The 13,954-nt window shown below is 40.0% G+C and overlaps 1 protein-coding gene across 1 annotated transcript; it reads left to right on the top strand.

The window, feature by feature from the left end:
* Nucleotides 1-371: 371 nt before the first annotated feature.
* Nucleotides 372-12,541, top strand: LOC110044244 (uncharacterized). The gene is made up of 8 exons (XM_089294560.1): nt 372-755; nt 1,849-2,177; nt 2,761-2,944; nt 3,299-3,758; nt 7,157-7,503; nt 9,025-9,510; nt 10,013-10,282; nt 11,119-12,541. The coding sequence occupies exons 1-8, from the start codon at nt 407-409 to the stop codon at nt 12,111-12,113; spliced, it is 3,420 nt and encodes a 1,139-aa protein (XP_089150686.1). The 5' UTR covers nt 372-406; the 3' UTR covers nt 12,114-12,541.
* Nucleotides 12,542-13,954: the final 1,413 nt, after the last annotated feature.

Genomic DNA, 13,954 nt, shown 5'->3' with positions numbered 1-13,954 from the left:
GATTTCGTTGTATCGAGGTTCTATCCCGTACATTTCGCTGTAACTTCGGTCGGACTGACGAATATCGTTTGTTATGCCGAGGACTTCGTTATATAGAGGCTCCACTGAATTATCCCGGAATGATGTTTGAATCTTTTGCCTCCCCATTATGCTCAAAATAATGCCGGCATAATGTGTAAAACTATAAAGATGAGATTGTCACTTGACATGCGATGCAATCAAGTCAGCAACGTGCAATCAATGATTGAATACTACACAACCTTCGGAGTTTACGTTAGTTAGGTTCTTGTCACGCAATTTCCACTTCCCTCCGACTTGCGTTACGAGATATTTTCCCAACATGCAATTCTTTTCTCCGAAACAACGTCATCCTCATTTTCGGGGAAAACACCGAGCAGTCAACACAATGGAGGAGATCAAAAACACAGTTGAAGATGGCTTCAATACAAACCCAGGAAAGGAAAGTTCTAAACGTGTTCATCTTTTCAACTGTGATAAAACGTACAATTTAGATTTGGTAGAGAAATTGTTTTGCGACGTCGGGAAGAAACTAAGCTCCGACATTCAGTTACCGATTGGTAAAAGTTATTTTCCAATCTCCAAGATGTCTGAGATGTGTGAGACTACCATTCCTAAACTACAAATGGATTTTGCTGTGTTTGTCGTCCATGCGCACGAATCTCGGCTCTCGATTAATGAAGACAACGCTGGAATTGGTTACGCGAAGATCTACAGAGCATTGCTTAAGGCCACAGGTAAGTCAGCCGTGTAAAGCTGTATAAAGCGGAAGTTGGAAAACGGGTCGTTCTTTCTCCTAAGACCTTAAAAAATATGTGGAACGTCTGCTACAGAAAATATTCAAGATAAAACCATAGGTTTTACGAGGTTTAAAGAACGCAAGTGTATTTCTTGAAGTCAGAAAGAATAGAACTTTCGCTTTCGGTCGGTTACACGGCAACGATATCGTGACGTAAGCATTTGTTTAGATGTAAAATTCAACATAATAGCGAGGCTTAGAGGCAAAAACAAAGGAAATTCATTAATTTCCTTTGTTTATGTCCTCTATGTCTCGCTACTGAGCTGAATGTTTATAATGTATCGCACACAGCATATTGCTGAAAACATTCTTTTCCTTTTTTTCGTGTCTCGTGAGCGCACGTATGGGGAACAAGCCCATGTATCGGAGAACAATCGCTCTCCAGATCATCTCGTGATATGGGCAGCAGACTAAGATAGATGTATACTCTGATCAACTCTAAACAAAAGGTTTAAAGACGTGTTGTACGTTTTGGTATGGAGCTCAAGTTCTTTGGTATACTTAGCTACTCCCTGCAAAAGCGGCACAGGTCCGCTATGTATATCAATCTGTGTAATGATTAATACACTTTAAAATGTTTTTATCTTTTCTTATGTTGATTATCTAAGGTTTTGTAATTCTATTTAGGTGACCTCTATTAGGAGAGGGTTATTTCACGGCTAAAACAACTGACACATCAATAAAGTTTAGTCATCATTATTATTACGGAACGAGAAATCACCCGATCAGTTAGTTTTGTATAAAAAGATAACAGTGAAGTTTCTTTCCATTTTTCTATTTCAACTAGGTTGAACACATAATTTTACTCTATACTGTATTCATGTGTAGTCTGATTTAGAAGCTCTGAGACTATCATGATGCTCATAAATAAACCCTCCATTTTGACATGATTACTGCGATTGCAATTGCACCATTATCAAAAATGTTTCTTAAGTTGTGCATTGCAGGTCCTAAGACTTGCACACTGTCACACACAGTTACATTTGATAATTGAGCTTTTTTCTATTGTTTCTTATTTTGTTTTCAACCAGACGAAAACGTTCTCATTGTTATCGGCGGAGATGACCAATACAGTAGTACGAATGAAGAAGAAAGATCTGTCATTTCACGTTGGGCCAGAAGGAAGGTTTCCTCACAGTTTCAAGAAGAGCTCATGGATGGCAGAAGGAGCTTTATTTTTTCTTGGAACAAAAAACACAGGGCAATTCACGAGGAAGCGCTGCTGCATTACTTTGATCCAAGCAAGAAAGGACAGAAGTTTGAATATCAACAGAAAAATTCCTCAGAAGTGTCCACCAGAGACAAAGACAGTGAAGCAGAAAACAAGAATATCCTAGGAGGAGGCGATGATAGATATCAGGTGAAACAAATACTAGCTATGCAACCTCTTCCGTGGTATGCCATGGAATATTCCACGAGTCACTTGCATTTTCTCGGTATATACACACGAACCTTTAGAAAACAGAGTGGCCAGCCAACAGAATCATTGTAGCACAGGATGGGAAGGTTGGGTGTAATACCGTCAAGTATACAACGGCTCTCCTGTATTCTGATTGGCTGTAAGCTCGGTGTGTTGCAAGGAGAATGTTATGGTCCTTTTTTATATTGCACTCACAAGGGGTGGAGGGATGGGGGGAGGTGGGAGTAGGGCTATAGAGTTTGTCCGCGGGAACTTAACAGAGGGGTTGGGGGGGGGGGGGTTTCATGGTGGATATCGCGGACCATAAACCCTTGAATACCTCCTGAAAGAACAGACAAAAACGGATAATTATTAACACATGAAAATTTCTCTATGCTTCCTACTAGAAGGGCTTTCAGAGTTGGAACCTTTTTGAAGAATTGCAAATACGTAACTTTATGCGAATACAACTACATGTATCAAATGCGTTTCTTTTGAACTTAGAGCAAGAGCTGACAACATATTTTAATTCCTTGTTGTGTAGGAACAAGAAGTTAAAGATAACGCAGACAGGCACGCCGAAAGCTTGTCTACGGTAGAAAAGAACAGACAGGCGCCCGGACCGCCAGTTACGGCGGAACAAAGACCTGATGTGGAAGATGATAAAGGAATGCCTAAGGAGGAAACACAGCCACATTCTCTGCCTGGCTTTGTATTTGGATTTGAATGTTAGTAGTTATACACGTAGGGCCATAATGCGATGAGAAAGCATTTGTTTTATTGTTTTGCAATCGTATTTGCACGTGATTTACGTTTTTTAGCGGCCCCTCTGTTCTCTGTGAGGGCCGTCACCAAAAAGAGAACTGCGAGTAGAGAAAATTCGAGGAGTTTAATACGCTTGGCATGGATTTCTCCCCTTGCCGCTCTTCGCGCTGCGTCCTAATAGGAAACAAACTGATGAGAGTTTATGAACCTTACATGTGTACCTGCTGATCATTGAGACTCGACTTGCTTTACCTAGAAGTGCTCTTACATTTGCACACACAGATAATTATAGTAAACTAGAGCTGTTTACTTTTCAGTTGTTGAAAAACCGGATGCTAACAACACTGAAGTCGAAGCGGCGGCTAACAACACTGGGGTCAAACCGGAAGTCGAGACTCTACTGGTAAAGACCAATCTGCGATACGGACAACTCTCGGACAGTGGCGAATATAAGATGGTCAGGAACGAACAATGGACGCCCCCAGATGAATTGCTATCAGGCATTTCTGACAGATGTAAGGATGTGGCTGAGGCTGATTTGGAAATCTACCGCGTGGAAGAGACAGGGGTTATCCATGTTAAAATCACAGACACCTCCAAGAAGCCGCCACTCATCTACGCAATTATTGAGGTTGCTTCCAGTTTAATAGATTGGATAATCGATAACACCTGGCACATTATTCAGTACGTGAGGGGTTCAGGAGCGGAGCCTGACGAAGCAGTAGTTGCAGAACAGACTGTTGATGGATTTGCTATGGTCGACGTCGCGAAGCAAGAGTAATGGTTTTCCTAAGTCAGCATCGGTGCGACTGGTCTTTACAAAAGCCGTTTTACTATGAACAAAAGATCACGACAAATGTAGAGGTAGACTTGCAGAACTTCATTGCTTGACTTTCAATCTGGCGAATCTATTTGCACTGATCGCTTTTCGGTTCAGAAGATATACAAGTAGGAATTTACGTGGGCGCCTTTTGCGACAAACTGTGGCGGTAGACAGAGACTGGAAAAGGACGCGTAAATGGCGGCCAATTATATATTCTTTTGTAAGTTTCAAGATTAGCCTAACTGCACTCGTTTTAGAGTTGATAATTGCAAAGAATTTTTAATCTCAAACGAGTTTAGTGAGGTTAATTTAAATGCATACAAAAGAATTTTAAATAGGCAGCCATTTACGAAATGGGTCTATGACGAACTGCCATTGAAATCCGTGAGGTACTTCTAATTGTTTCCTATTAATTGATTTATTCTTAATTACACGATGAGGGGAATTATGTAATAAGGAAATCGCAGTTTGTATCACTTCCATTCCACGTAAGGTGTTTTGCCTGAATTGTAAAGCACATCCCTACTGCGCGCGATTTTCGCGTCATCAGCGCGCATTTTAAATTGAAATAAAGTGTGTGTAAAGAGCACACACGAGCGCATGTACAGATACAAAATTAAGAGATTTCCTTCAAGCTAAGGCCGACAGCGAAATAAGTGATCGTTTTCTCTTAAAAGAGCACGGTGACCTATAGTTTTTATTACGTAACTTTGGCGTACAAATAATCCTCTTTAAGTTAAAAAATTAAAAAAAAAATGTTCAGAAGGAAACAATCCGCTATTCGAGGATGCAAATTATGACCTTGAAAACAACGATTCGAGGAACATTTCGAGTCCGTCGTTTAAAACTGCCAGACCTTTCCATAAATTATATTTTAAGTTGTTCCAAATGCACGAGACTTTATACCTATCAAGTTTTCTTTTTCAAGTATTACTTTAATAAACATTGCTTCCAGCTACCGCAAAATGTAACGGGAACCGATGAGATAAGGTGCGTGATTAGTTCAGTACAGGCATACATGGGGTAAGATTGGCCCATCATCTCTCTTTCGCAGGCAAGAGTGACATATCTTTTTTTCTTGTGTTTTTCGAAACGGTGCTTGGTAGGGATGATTTCGAGAACTTTTATTTAGGAATTTTTTAAAACTTACCATGAAGTAAGGTAAAGATCAACTTCTGCCAAAAAGCTAAAAAAAAAGGGGGGGGGGGGATGTTGTGGCTCATAGAGCTCGTTTTCGAGTTAAGGCGCGTTGAAGACCATCCGTTGTAAACTTGTAAACCGTGCGCAAGTTCGGGGAAAAAATATTTTGCACAGCTGCATCTCTCAAATTTTGCCAATGGAATCGTTTGTCTAGTATCTTAACTCTGCTATTCATAAAACTGTTAAGAATTCGATGCAAAACCGTGATAAAGAGGGCTGTCCATTACTCACCTCTTGTTTAAGTCGTGAAGGCTATGATTCAAGTCGTTGAAGTAGTACGACTCGTGCGAGTCGTAAAATAAGGCTTAGAATTGGTACGATTGGTTCCAGTGATGACTGTGGCACTTTTCGGATATAGACACTTTCAGCCGAGGTGCAGGGAAGGGGCTCCGTCAACCCATACAACTCGTACAACTCGTGCAACTGGTGAACTGTATCTCATTTTATATAATAAGTCAAATTATTTTCTCATTTTAAGTGGTTCTCACCTATAGTCTATTAGAGGACAGACGCACAGATGACGTCAATATAACATTTTCCCTTTTTTTAATGGCGGAAAGTTTTCAAAATTGAGATAATATTTTAGGTGACTAGGCGAAGGATAAGGTAGAAAAAAGTTTTGTCGACGCGTGAACAGGTACGAGAAGCAGGAAGAAGAAAGAAAAAGACCTTTGTTTTTTAGAAATTGACTCGGAAAAAATACTCGCGCAGTCTCTGTCGACAGTCGAGTGAGACTATAAAACCAAACATGGTCTTAAAATTATTTCAAGGTAAGAAACTATTGCTTTTTCTCGAATTTAACAAACCGAATAAGCAAACTGTTCATGAGAAGAATTTTTTAAAACTCTCAACTTTTCTCAGTCTCAAAATAATTGTTGACGCAGATTGGTGTCAGGAAAGAAACATCACAAAACCACTTCTTATAAAATAGACACACAACCTTGCTTTCAGACGCGAATGTTCCAGTTCGTTTCAGGGCGCAGCAGCGAGCAAAGTATAGCTTACTACAGATCACGGCAGTCTGTATTGTAGCTAGAAAATGTCTGACACTATCTCAAATGCGAATGAGAATCACGAACCATAGGGGACAGAGATTTTTTTTCATTAACGCTTCTTTTATTCAAAACTAGAATCGAATAATACGTATTTTTCCCCTGGGCATCCAATAATAGCTATTTGAAACAATAGAATTCAAAGTGGCCGCTGTATCGCCGAAAAGGTCCATTAGCGGCTCCCCTGCAATAAGTACCTTCTCGTTCCACACACTTAAAAAAAGAAATACGTTCCCGTCCCTTATAAGCGCCCTATCTCCAATAAGCTCCCTCCCTTCAGCTCTAAAAATAAAACAAGTTCTCGAACGCTAGATCGAATCATTACAGTATATTGTTTTATGAGACTGTAAGTATTTCAAAAGTCAAATTTTATGGAGAAATTGCTTGTCATCAGACACACAAACACTGCATTTCCCATCAGGAGGACACCCATTTGAATATGGCGGCCTGACTAGAAAAGAGTTTTTTCTAGTACATTTAATATTCACGCACCTCCATCGCCTGGGAATGAAAAGTCATTCTTTGTATCCGCACCTGAAATGACACATAACACGTTTTGGCCGATAACTTCACGATGGGCTAAATAAATAAATAAAAATAAACTCGTACTTGTTAACACTACCAAACCGAATTTTGTAGTTTTCTTTGCGTTAGTAAGGACTGAAGTTTATAGACTGCTAAATGTTCTTCCTCTGTTACAGTAGGAAACCAAGAAACCATTTGGCTACGGCTTCGATAGTACAGATCATTCCGAGTTTGAGTAGTCAATCAGAATGCGTTTAAAAGCACTATCCGCTGCTGTTGCCAAACTTCCCGTTTCAAATTCCATGTACGTCGTGCAGTTCGAAGTGTGTTAATTTATGATTTTCATGCGTTTCAGTAGACTCCTCACCAATCCCCTCGCGGCTTCACCGCTCGCCTTAGCCGCCAAAACAAAAGCACTCGCGCGCGAAATCCCGCCAGCAAAGCAGGTTAGCGTGATAGCTGCGTGAGGCGGTTGACATTTTCCGCCTTTATTCAGAGAGCTCGCTTTCTCGGAAATAGTTATATCGCTTTTCTATTCAAGGAAGAAGCATATCAGAATGTTTGTTGTAATTTGCATTCTTCCAATTGGCAAGCATGGCAAAGAACATAACTGAAAGGCAGAAGATGTTGCAGCCACGAAAGCTACAGAAATTACATCTTTTTAACTGTGATCGCACCTACAAACTAGACGCCGTCGAAGACTTGTTAAACGCAACAAAAGCGAAGAGCCGCTTCGTGTACGTGGAGAAGCACTATTTCTCTCTTGCAGAAATGCCTGACATGTCCACTAAACTCATTCCCAAACTACACATGGATCTCGCCGTTTTTGTCGTTCATGCACACGAATCTCGGCTGTCGATCAACGAAGACAACGCTGGAATCGGTTACGCGAAGATCTACAGAGCATTGCTAAATGCTACAGGTAAGAAGCGGAAGTAAAGTTATATCAAATTCTCGGAGTAACTCGCTTGTTTCACTAGTTTACTATGATTTTCTTAAAAAAAGCAAAATTAATCCTCACTCTTTTGCAGTATAAGCCAGTATTTGGTAGGTATGACTTCAGTATAGGGCGATACGGGCAAAAATAGCAGGAAATCTGATTAAATATGACTAAGCGAAAGCGAAAGTAAAGATTTCCTTAAATCTCTCACCACGCTTTGTTGTTTTGACTTCAGAGAACAATATAAGTTTAAGACGCAATGAGCCATGCGTGTCGAAAACAACGTAACAGTAGGGCTAAAATTAGGCGGCTCTTCGAGGTATAGAGCCAAGATTTTGAAGACCTTTTGTAACTTCGAAATATAAATAAAATGTGTGGTAGTACTAAACTGTTCGCATTATCGTAAAATCTTTACTATAACTGACATTAGTCGCTGTATTTTGTCGTCATTGCGACTGAAAAAAGTGAATCTTGGCGATTTATACAAGACATACAACACTTTCGAGACTCTTTGGACTGTATACATGGAATATTTTCTACCAGTCACTCGTATTTTCTCAGTATTATGGGTGGCGAATGATAAATGCGAGACTTTGCGAGACGACGAGATTAGCGTTTTTCTTTGCGAGCCCGAGACATTTTGATTTCTCCAATTGCGAGACCGTCCGAAACTTTAAAGTGTTTTAAATGCGAACTCAAGACGTTCAGGTTCTAACATGCTGTGATGTCATTTAACTTAACTAAAAAAAAAAATAAACAAATCGGTACTTCGCGACATTCTTAGCCTTGCAAAAAATCGAGGATGCGAGACGCACATAACCGCTAAAAAACGAGATGCGAGACCCGTGACATTCGGCGAAAATTTTGCGAGACCCATGGTTTTTGAAGGACCATTCGCCACCCCTAGTATTCAAACGGAGTCTATATAGCCGCACATACCTATAAGACCTTAGCAACCCAGTATTTAGTATCTGACAATTACAGATTGGTTGTTTCCGATTCGGCGGGGGAAATGCGTAAAGGGATGCAGCAGAGCTTTGACAATGAACTTGTCAAGCGGAACGAAGAGAGATGTTCGGGCCCAAATCGACGATATCCAAACAGCAATTGAGCTAAAAGCCTTCATTTTAAAACTTTATTTTTAAAATTCAGTTTAAAAACGTTGAGCCCCATCCATTCCGTTGAATTATATCTGTTTTATCCCGCCTCTTATGAAGCAATTATCTCGTGTTCAATTTTAACTTGCCTCGTAGCTTCCGCTTGACAAGTTCATTGTCACTGAAAGCTCTGCTGCGTTCCTTTACGTTTTTTGACCGAAAGAAACTTTCCCATCAGACCTTTCACCAATTTGATATCGGTGTTCCCCCCCAAACAAACAAATTGATACTGGATAAATACTAGGTTGCAAAGGGCTCAGTTATGTGATCATGGTACTGAATATCGTATTCTAAGGCTTTTAGCTTGTGCTATCATATATAATCCTATTTAAACGTTTTTCCTCAGGGGAGAATGTCATCATAGTAATCGGAGGTGATGACAACTACACGAACGAAGACGAGGAAGAACGATTCGTTATTTCTCGGTGGGCGAAGAGGAAGATATCTTCGCAATTTAATGAAGAATTTCTGGACGGACGAAAAGGGTTCATCTTTTCTTGGAACAAAAAGCACAGACCCATTCACGAGGAAGCACTGATGCATTTCTTTGATTCTAGCAAGAAAGAACAGAAGTTTGTATATCAACCAACTAAACGAAAGCTTCCAGAAAAGCCCGTAACCCCGCCGCCAGTGCGATCTACAAAACCGGACAAACCGTTGAAGTTATACAGTTCCCTGCCAGAAGATCAGATTAAATATTGGAGACAAGAATCCTTCGCTAGTTTAAGCCCTCATAGTCAAGCCAGAAAAGACATCGTACCTTCTGACAGTGCCCGAGGACAGGGACGTAGAGACATTTATCAAACAGATATCTGGAACACTAGGCCAAAAGGTGCGAATTAATTCTGTATTTTTTCATCCTAGTACTAGTTGTATGTGGGACAAAAAGATGATGATTTTCCTTGTTATTTTTAAACTATTTCTGTGTTTTTATTAAGTTGTGGAAATACGGACGTGAAAGCTTAGGAACACGTGCTGAAGGCACGTACAGCTTTTCCGAGGTTTACAAACTCCCACGAGAATATCTATTTTCTTAATTAATTCAATATGTTGTCATTGTTAACTCCTGTAAACTAAACTTTATTCATTCTTCTGTAACTTAATTGTTGAAAAAAAGGATTGTAATTGTTGTAATTGTGGAAACAAATAAATCAAGGCAAAAAAAAAAAAAAAAATCCCACGAGAAGATATTCACTTGAACTTAGCAAAAAAGAAAAAAAAAAAAAAAGAAAATTACAAAGAAAAAACTTTCACAAGGATTGTAATGAGTGGGAAATGTGGAGAAGCTTATATTTCGTGAATATAGTCGTAACTATCAATGATTTTTCCTCTAGACCTGGCAATCCTTGGCTGTGGTGTATCGGACGAATCCATGAAAGCTGTTAAACGAGTATTTAATAACCTTCGTTCCGTGCTTGATATCTCCACTGATACTGCAGTTGAAAAGTGTTCACCCGGTTCTGCCAAGTCGTATTTGCTGAAGAACACCCTCAGGTTCTGTGTTTTAGTGGTTGATGGTAAAACGGTCAAAGATGTGTACGAACGATTGGTACAGGGAAGAGCTGAATATGAAGATCTCCTCAGAACGGCAGCAAATAAAGTTGGTAAGAGGGATATCGATTTAAATGAAGTAATTTCAAAATCCATTATGTTAAAACTTACCTTCGCGGTGTAAGAAAACTGAACGGAGTCATCTTGATACACTTGTTACTTAATCTCTTTTCTTTCCTTTGTTAAGGCATGGTTTCAGTACAATTTTGTCATAATTTTGCTGAACTTAAACGAATAACTATCATTTTGTCGACCCCTTTTAGATACTCATTTGGAACGTTCCCATCTGACCTGTTATCATTGCCTGCACCAACTGGTCTTCCTCCTGCCAGTTGGGATTTTTCACCATGATATGTTCATTTGCATTATTTCTTTCATGTGCTTCTATTGGCCCCCAAAAGCCCCATTTTGGGACTGGTCAACGTAACTAAGTTTTTTTATTAAAATAAAATTTAAATGGGCACTAAGAGTATGACTTAAGTACAACTATTATTTAGTAAACCAGGTCACTTTGCAAATTTTACGTCTATCATTTTAAAAAATAGAAATCTCTTCCATTGTCGACTAGGATAGTTTTTATGGACTAAAACAAAACCGACGCATTGGTCTTTCTTTAAGTATACCATCCTCTTGCAAGATGACGTCACGTATACGTGACCACCTGGTTAGAAGGACGCAGAATATCATGTTGCTATGGATGAAATTTTTTTCAATCGTGTGGACAGGGGTAAAATAACATTGCTTAAACCAGAAAAAGTTTTAACTTCGTGGGAGATCTAAGCTAGGGAACATGCCTCAGCTATCATTTAAAAATTAGAAGGCAATCGTGAACTAATGCGAGCAACGTTGGATTTATAAAAAAAATCACACTTTTTGTTTGAATTTTCAGTGGAAAAAGTCGTCGTGATGATCTGCAATCCTTTCGCTGTGCTATCTTCGAGAGATGAAGCATTCATCTCAGACGCAGTTGAACGAATCCTCAAAGGCACGGGTAAAGGGCTTGCCGTGTGGGTAAAAGACAACGTAATGGGTATGGAACCTGATGCTTTGGCACAGATGATTACAGCTTCAGCATCAGCTTCCGTGAGTATCGAACCGCAGCCGAGTTATCGGGTTGACTTTCCAGGACCTTCTCGCACTTCTCAGTCTCCTGTTTCTCTTGGAACAGAGAGACACAAGCAACTACGGAAAGAAAATCACGCGAGACTTCCAGAACAGTATGGAACGTACCACGGCTCGAACGTGCGCTGGAATGAACGGAACATCAGCCAACAAAAAGGTTTCTCAGCGATTCCAGCAGCTCCCTGGAATACTACAAAAAAGTACACTGGGGAGCCTGTTAAGCTCAAGACTCGTCTTCTCCACGGAAACATATCGTATAATCCGAGAGATGTTGAAATACGAGATCCTGGATTTGAGGTCCCAAGTCACATTGAGGGAAGTCTCTCCCAGCAATATTTCCAAACCCCGGAGGCTGTGGTCAAAATTGTTTCAGATCCGAAGAGCGGTGAACTGCGTTGGTCCGTTGACACAAAATCAAAAGAATTCTCCAGAAATAAAGAACAAAAATCACACTCATCGACATCCACAGAGTCCGACGAGCCTGTACCCAAGGCCTCCAACGAAACCTTTGTTTTGATAGCTCGCGTTCGTTATGGAAAAGTGTCAATGGAAAAGGGTGATCTGGAACTTATTTATCCTGAGTGGGAACCACCCAAGTATCTTGCTGAGACCTTAAGACGTGAACACTGGGCAACACCTGATGGCAAACTCTTTGTTATTTCTGACGAGAAGGGCAACCTAAGATTCGTAGTAAAAATTGGAAAAATGGATAAAGCACTCAGTTTCCTCAATAAAACACGTGGGAGAAGCCCTACAAACTAAACAGGTACCACGGATGTCACAGTTGAGAATGAAATTTCTAATCGTATGTTTGGGAATAGAATTCAATCAGACTCTTTCATTAGTTTAACTAAAGTTGAACGTTTAATCTGCGCAATTTAGCAAATACAGTCTTGGGTGAGACACTTTCGTTTAGGTTTTAGAAGCGTTCTGGGTCGAGAAAACGTTCAATTCGAGAAGGCGATAAGGTGATCAAAGCAGTATGAATGGCTTATAAGTGCTTTAGCCACTGCAATGACAGGATCCTTTTTTAGAGAAATGTATCTCAATTTTCCCAAACTATGGCCGAATAAAGTAAATTGCTCATTATTTCATGCCGCTAGCTTTCCTGATACTCTGATAATACGAACCGAAAATCCCATAATTTTTGCGGTTTTTTGTTATGTACGAAATTATCATTCAGAAAACCAGTTTTTGTACGTGTTGTTCTCTGGTGGGTTTAAGCTTGTAAAGAAGATCAACTTGCTTCAAAGCTGATTTACAGTTTCAATGTGAAAGCTGATGTTCCCATAAGAACAAGCTGATTAGGGGTGTTGGACAAAATTTAGGGGGCGTTGGGCAGAATTTCCCTGGGAAACGTTTCCGACTCCCGTTATCCTCTTTTGTTCTGCATCGTCCATCTTCCAACACTGTGATGAAAAGGAAAGGACTGTGTGTTATATTTCATGATTGCGTACGCATTTATCAAACTAAAGGACTTTGGACAGTAGTAGTCAGGTCGGCACCCACGAGGGGACAATTCCCAGCGACTAGTCTCTGCAACAAGTCGCGGGAACACGTTTGTTCGTGTGAACTAGTCATGCTTGTTAAAAATCTAACCACAGGGACCAGCGACTTGTCCCGCGAATTCAAACTGGTTTAAATCGAAGGGGCTAGTCTACGCGACTTGTTGTAAACCTTCGTTTGAACTGTTCAAGAAATAAGTCACAGGTACAAGTCCCTTCTTTGCACCGACCTTGAGTCTTCCTTTTCTTTTTAGCAAATACTGAATTTTCTAAAAGAAGCCCGTCGTGTTCAAACTGATTCGTTAGTGTTATCATAACGCTAACGATCGTTAAGCTCGGCGATAAATTAAACTGTGTTCCCAAACGTTTGTATGTAGGTTTTAAATCAATGAATAATTTTATAATTGCTGTTACTAACCGTTTACAGGAAGCCTCGATTATGAAGAAAAATAAAGCCCGGTGTTAAAGGTTATCCAGTGAGAGCAAAACCGAGGGTGACATTCGCAACGCGGTTTGCGTTACAATAATAAAGCGAATAGACTGTGTTGCTATTCCTGTTTAGTATCACCCAACTAGTGGACTAATGCAAATCCTGCATTTTGATTGGCTACGCTACTAGGGGACTATTAGTAATAGTCATCGAGTAGCGAAATTGGCGTTATTCTCGCGTTTTGATTGGTTCTCGCCTAGATCTATTAGAGGACAGACGCACGATTGACGTCATCATTTTAAAGTTTTTCCCTCTGTGTTTTAAAATGGCGGAAAGTTTTGAGAATTTAGAGATTGAGATTGCTTCAATTTGTATAAACAAATAGATTCCATGTTGCCGTGTGTCTGTTCAGTAATAGATCACAGAAGACGTCAAAATGTGGTAAGAACATCTATCTATCTATCTATCTATCTATCTATCTATCTATCTAAAATTCTTCAGGGGCGAATGATATCATCTCCATTCTCGTTGCGTCTCCATGTGCTCGTCCCGTCTTTATGTGTTTATCTGCTGTTACCGGCAAGTTGCGTATTTGAAGTTTGAAGTTAGAGTTATGGTGTTAAATGACCTTGTAGCTAAGATTTATCGATGTCTTCACGAAATGTATA

Source organism: Orbicella faveolata, unplaced genomic scaffold (assembly GCF_042242905.1).
Source record: "Orbicella faveolata isolate gen_17 unplaced genomic scaffold, um_ofav_v1 contig_25, whole genome shotgun sequence".
In the NCBI taxonomy this organism is placed as follows: domain Eukaryota; kingdom Metazoa; phylum Cnidaria; class Anthozoa; order Scleractinia; family Merulinidae; genus Orbicella; species Orbicella faveolata.
The sequence above is the reverse complement of the archived record's forward strand: the minus strand, read 5'-3'. Positions and strand labels throughout refer to the sequence as shown.

Excerpts from the sequence above, each read along its gene's own strand:
- LOC110044244 (XM_089294560.1), top strand. The coding sequence starts at position 407 with ATGGAGGAGATCAAAAACACAGTTGAAGATGGCTTCAATACAAACCCA. Across the intron at positions 2,178-2,760 it reads GAGGCGATGATAGATATCAG|GAACAAGAAGTTAAAGATAA; the intron begins GTGAAACAAATA and ends CTTGTTGTGTAG. Across the intron at positions 7,504-9,024 it reads AGCATTGCTAAATGCTACAG|GGGAGAATGTCATCATAGTA; the intron begins GTAAGAAGCGGA and ends GTTTTTCCTCAG.